This window comes from Hyla sarda, chromosome 9, assembly GCF_029499605.1.
Source record: "Hyla sarda isolate aHylSar1 chromosome 9, aHylSar1.hap1, whole genome shotgun sequence".
In the NCBI taxonomy this organism is placed as follows: Eukaryota; Metazoa; Chordata; class Amphibia; order Anura; family Hylidae; genus Hyla; species Hyla sarda.
The window spans coordinates 143,937,613-143,943,529 of record NC_079197.1 but is presented as its reverse complement, the minus strand read 5'-3'; the positions used below and the strand labels follow the sequence as shown (position 1 = coordinate 143,943,529).

At 50.2% G+C, this 5,917-nt stretch overlaps 1 protein-coding gene across 1 annotated transcript; it reads left to right on the top strand.

The window, feature by feature from the left end:
• The first annotated feature begins 216 nt into the window (after positions 1-216).
• On the top strand, positions 217-4,156 carry LOC130291932 (uncharacterized). Its single transcript, XM_056541362.1, has 2 exons — positions 217-1,116; positions 1,337-4,156. Exons 1-2 carry the CDS (start codon positions 217-219, stop codon positions 3,647-3,649), a joined length of 3,213 nt encoding a protein of 1,070 aa, XP_056397337.1. The 3' UTR covers positions 3,650-4,156.
• Positions 4,157-5,917: the final 1,761 nt, after the last annotated feature.

Genomic DNA, 5,917 nt, shown 5'->3' with positions numbered 1-5,917 from the left:
CGAGACTTCGTCCCCTGGGTTCATATACTCCGGGCTTACCTCACACCACAGCGCCAGTGCTACGCTAGCGGTGTGGAGGTCGGAGCCCGTTTTTTCTCCATCAGTAGGTTTACCCAGTAGGTTTTCTCCAGCCCTAACGGAATTTATTCCGCTTTAGTAGATCCTAGTTGGGTTAATTAATTAATTAATTTATCCCTATCCCTATCCTAAGTTGCTATGGCTGAGGAACCCTCATCTGTCCCCCTCAGAGGGGAGGGTCCTTCCCTGGATGCAGCACAATTTATGACTGCCACCCAGATCCAGGACTTAATTAATAAGTCAGTCCAAGCGGCCCTGGCCTCATCCATAATGCCCTCTGGCCTGCAACAACAGGTTTCCAATATCTCGGCTCCCCTTCATGGCGGAGACCCTCATGTAAAAAAGGGCAAGGTTTCCCATAAAAGGAAGCACACCTCTGACTCCCCGGCAGGGGAAGATAATAACATGCTCCAGACAGCCCCTACCCCGGTCTGTCAACCCCAGCATCCCTCTGACTCCGCTCGACCCCTGGGCCTCGGGGAGTTACATAACAAGAGGCGTAAGTCTGCTAAGCGCACAAAACCCGACTCCTATATAGACTCCTCTACTGAGGACTCTTCGGGTTCATCTAATGAGTCTGAGGACTACGAGTCAGACCCAAATAATGAACAGGATGCTGGGGATACGGCGCTCGTCACCGACGCCAACCCTGCCATGCAGGGCAATGTGGTCCTGGATTCCACAGGAGAGCCCCTTTTTCACCCAGACGCGATCTCCCATCCGAGATCAGGCGACTGGTCTCCACTTCCCCACGTGGCCCAATATGTAGAGCTCTGGGCTCGTAAATCCCTGGACAGGTCCAGTCGCAATAAGCTCAGGGCAGAATGCCCTAGACCCTTTATCCCCAATAAGGTGGTGGCTACCCCGGAGGTGGACCCCATCCTGATGAAATACCTGTTAAAATCGGGTAAATTTCCTAAGAAGGGAATAGAACGTTCCTTCAAAACCATACAGGAGCGTATCCTGGATTTAATGGGTCCACTCACTAAGATCCTTAATTTGGCCGAACATGCTGCGGCGTCTGAGGAACCCGTGGACGTCCGTCAGCTACGCGGCTGGGCCCAGAGAGCCATTTGCCTAGCAGGTACTGCCAACACCACCTGCTCAGTCGAGAGACGCCGGTCAATCCTGATGCGCCTCGACCCGCAACTATCCCATTTAGCCGAGACCGAACCCGGTCCCTCGGCAGCAGGCATGCTTTTTGGTGATAGTTTGATGAAGGACGTCAACAGATTTGTCGGCCTTTTTTCCGGCTTAGATAAAGCCCAAACTTCCCTTAAAAAATCGGGGTCCAGTAATATTTTTCCCCGGGCCGGCAGAAGTAGAGGCCGATCTGCCGGCCGTTCTGCTCCCTACAGGCCACAGGGCAGACCAGTGGCCCAATACCAGTATTCCCAGGCCCCTCCTTCCTACACCGTTCCAGTGGTCCAACCATCCCCATTCTTCCCTCCTCGTGGTCGACCCTGGAGAAGTCGTGGCGGACGTGGATACCCCCGCTCCCGTCCTTCTACCGGTGAGTGTACCATGCAGACCACTTTCTCATATACCTGTGGGGGGGCGACTGATGTATTTTACCCAAGCCTGGTCTGCGATTACGGCAGACGTGTGGGTCCTTCAGACAGTGGCAGGGTTTCATCTGGAACTCCAGTCCTTACCGGTTCTGGGAGTAATTCCAGCCCCTATCCGGTTCTCGGAGCAAAACGCGATCCTCATAGACAACGAGGTCCGAGATCTCCTGTCCAAACATGCGATCATGGAGTCCGACCAATCTTCCCTAGGGTTCATAAGCAACCTCTTCCTAGTAAGGAAGAAAGGGGGCGGCTACCGCCCGGTCATAAACCTGAGAGACCTAAACCAACATGTCAGGTATCGCCATTTCAAAATGGAGGGAATTCACTCTCTCCGGGATCTCTTGCTACCAGGAGACTGGCTGGTGAAGGTGGACTTGAAGGACGCCTACCTTACCGTTCCCATACACCCGGAGTCACAACAGTTCCTCCGTTTTCTTTGGAGGGGCAAATTGTGGCAGTTTACGTGCCTTCCGTTCGGCCTATCATCCGCCCCGTGGTGTTTCACCAAACTGATGAAACCGGTGGTGGCGGCCCTGAGGAGCAGGGGGGTTCGTCTGATCATTTACTTAGACGACCTTCTTATCATGGCCCGATCCAAATCTCAGGCCTCCCTTCACATGTCGTGGACAATATCGTTGCTCCATACTCTAGGCTTCGTGGTCAACCGAGAAAAGTCGGTTCTCGTCCCGGCTCAGGAGATGGAGTTCCTGGGTTTCTTGGTGGACACCAATCGCGCACTACTGCGGCTCCCCAAGTCCAAACTAGCCCTGATCCGCAAAGAAATCAAGGCGGTTTTGCGCAAAGGATGCTTGTCATTAAGGATTCTGGCGCGCCTGGTGGGGCTCCTGGCGGCTTCCATCCAGGCCATCTTTCCGGCCCCTCTGCACTACCGAGCCCTTCAGAGGCTCAAGATCTTACATTTGCGCCAGGGTCTCAGGTACGCGGACAAGGTACCCCTCTGTCCGGCGGCTACCGAGGAGTTACATTGGTGGCTTCGTCATGCGGTCGAGTGGAATGGCAAAGCCATTTTCAACCCGCGTCCGGACGTCATCATAGAGTCGGACGCGAGCCGTCTTGGATGGGGCGCTCGATGCGGGGAGATTTCCACAGGAGGGACTTGGTCCGCATCGGAAGTCGACCTGCATATCAACGCATTGGAGCTTCTGGCGGCTTTCTTTGCCGTCAAGAGCTTCATGCCTCGTTCGTCCAACTGTTGTGTGTTATTACGCATGGACAACGTAGCGGCGGTTCAGTACGTCAACCGCTTGGGGGGTACCAGATCCAAGATCCTGGCAGACCTGGCCAAGGAATTTTGGCACTTTTGCCTAGCTCGCAACATTATCCCGGTAGCGGAGTACATTCCAGGGGTCTCCAACACGGTGGCCGATTGGAATTCTCGCTACCTTCTCGATTCCAGCGACTGGCGCCTGGACCGTTCAATTTTTCTGCAGTTGCTTCATCTTTGGGGCCCGTTAGGCGTGGATCTTTTCGCTTCTCGTCTCAACCACCAACTGCCTCGTTTCTTCAGCTGGAGGCCGGACCCGGAAGCGTCTGCAGTAGACGCTCTCCGCCTCCTCTGGCCGAGGGGAACCCACTATGCCTTTCCTCCTTTCCAGTTGATCCCCAGGGTCCTCTTGCATACGACGAACCAGAGGGCGACGGTTGTGCTGATCACACCTTGGTGGCCGACACAACCATGGTTCCCTCTTCTTTTGGGGATGATCGTGGATTATCCCCGACTGTTACCCCAAGTTCCTCACCTTCTCACCAACCCGGCCGGGAACCTACATCCCCTGGTGACGGAGGGCAACCTGCCTCTCCTAGCGTGGTTGGTTTCGGGATCCCGGACTCGGATCAAGACCTTTCAAGATCAGCTAGGGATCTCCTCGCCCTGGCCTGGGCCCCCGGGACTAGATCGGCATATCGATCAGCCTGGAGACTCTGGGTTCGTTGGTGTGATCAACGGCAGGTTGATCCCGTACATGCACCTGTGTCTGTAGTAGTAAACTTTCTGGCACATTCTTTTGAGTCTGGCAAGTCCTATAGCTCCATTAATGTGTATCGATCGGCTATTGCGGCTTATCACTGCCCGGTGGACTCTTTGCCGATCGGCAAACACCCGTTGGTTTGTAGACTTTTACGCGGTATTAAATTTAAACGTCCCCCTCGGCCTAGGTATCAATCGACCTGGGATGTCTCCAGGTTGCTCGATATGTTTGCCTCATGGGTGGACAATGACGACCTTTCCCTGAAACTTTTGTCTTATAAACTGACGGTCCTTCTTTGTTTGGTATCCATCAAACGTGTCTCGGACGTGAAAGCTTTGGATATCTCTAGGCGACAATTTTCGCCTCAGGGAGTCAAATTCTCGGTGGTCCGTAGGACCAAGACAGGTATTCACTCGGTTTTTTACCCGTTTTTTCCCGCGCATCCACGGCTTTGCGTGGTTCGTTGCTTGCAAGCGTACGAATCACAGACGGCGGATCTGCGCTCTCCGGATTTTTCTCAGCTCCTGGTCTCATATGTCAGACCACATCACCCAGTTTCCTCCGCTACTCTAGCTCGCTGGGTGCGGTCTGCCATGGAGATGGCAGGTATAGACGTGTCTCTGTTTGGAGCTCACTCTTCCAGGGGCGCTATGGCTACGAAAATCGTCACATCAGGGGGCTCCCTCTCTGACTTATTGATGGCGGCCGATTGGTCTTCGGAGACCACCTTTCGCCATTTCTACTTCAGGCCGGAGGACCACGTGTCTATGTCCGTCTTATAATACTCTGATTGTTATTGTTCTTACTGTCTTTGCTGGTTGTTAGCTTTGAACTTGCATAAGATATGAGCCTCCTGTCTGATATATAAATCGAGATTTTCCTAGCTTGTGACGGAAAATATTAGTTATATGAAGACAGGAGGCGAGTATCTTCCCTCCCTACCCACCCTATTACGATTCTTTGTTCTCTTTGCAGGATATTGAAAACAGTGGCGGTTTTCCTGAGTTCGGATGACCTGTTTGGTTCCTGTTATTTGGTTCCTCTATAGTCCCCGTTGGGACGAAACTGAAGTTCCCTTGCTCCGGGTTTCTGCTGTTCCGGGCTGGATGACCGACGGCTGCTGTTCGTCGCGGATGTCTGGGTGGAGTTATCTTCTGTGCGGTTCTGGTTCGCATCAAGAAAGAGGAGGATCTATGTATGGGCAGTCCTTATATAGTGGCTACAGACGAGGAGTGGCTTCTGTGGCCCTAGGACTGCTGGGAGTTGAAGTTTTTTCTGTTTGAATTGATTACTGAATAGTTCTGCTATGGGCATTATTAAAGAAAGAATAATGCATAAGATACTCGCCTCCTGTCTTCATATAACTAATATTTTCCGTCACAAGCTAGGAAAATCTCGATTTATATCAGAGTACAGGGATAATACACACAGTTATATCAGAGTACAGGGATAATATACACAGTTATATCAGAGTACAGGGATAATATACACAGTTATATCAGAGTACAGGGATAATACACACAGTTATATCAGAGTACAGGGATAATACACACAGTTATATCAGAGTACAGGGATAATACACACAGTTATATCAGAGTACAGGGATAATACACACAGTTATATCACAGTACAGGGATAATACACACAGTTATATCAGAGTACAGGGATAATACACACAGTTATATCACAGTATAGGGATAATACACACAGTCATATCAGAGTACAGGGATAATACACACAGTTATATCAGAGTACAGGGATAATACACACAGTTATATCAGAGTACAGGGATAATACACACAGTTATATCAGTGTACAGGGATAATACACACAGTTATATCAGAGTACAGGGATAATACACACAGTTATATCAGAGTACAGGGATAATACACACAGTTATATCACAGTACAGGGATAATACACACAGTTATATCAGAGTACAGGGATAATACACACAGTTATATCAGTGTACAGGGATAATACACACAGTTATATCAGAGTACAGGGATAATACACACAGTTATATCAGAGTACAGGGATAATACACACAGTTATATCAGAGTACAGGGATAATACACACAGTTATATCAGAGTACAGGGATAATACACACAGTTATATCAGTGTACAGGGATAATATACACAGTTATATCAGTGTACAGGGATAATACACACAGTTATATCAGAGTACAGGGATAATACACACAGTCATATCAGTGTACAGGGATAATACACACAGTTATATCAGAGTACAGGGATAATACACACAGTTATATCAGAGT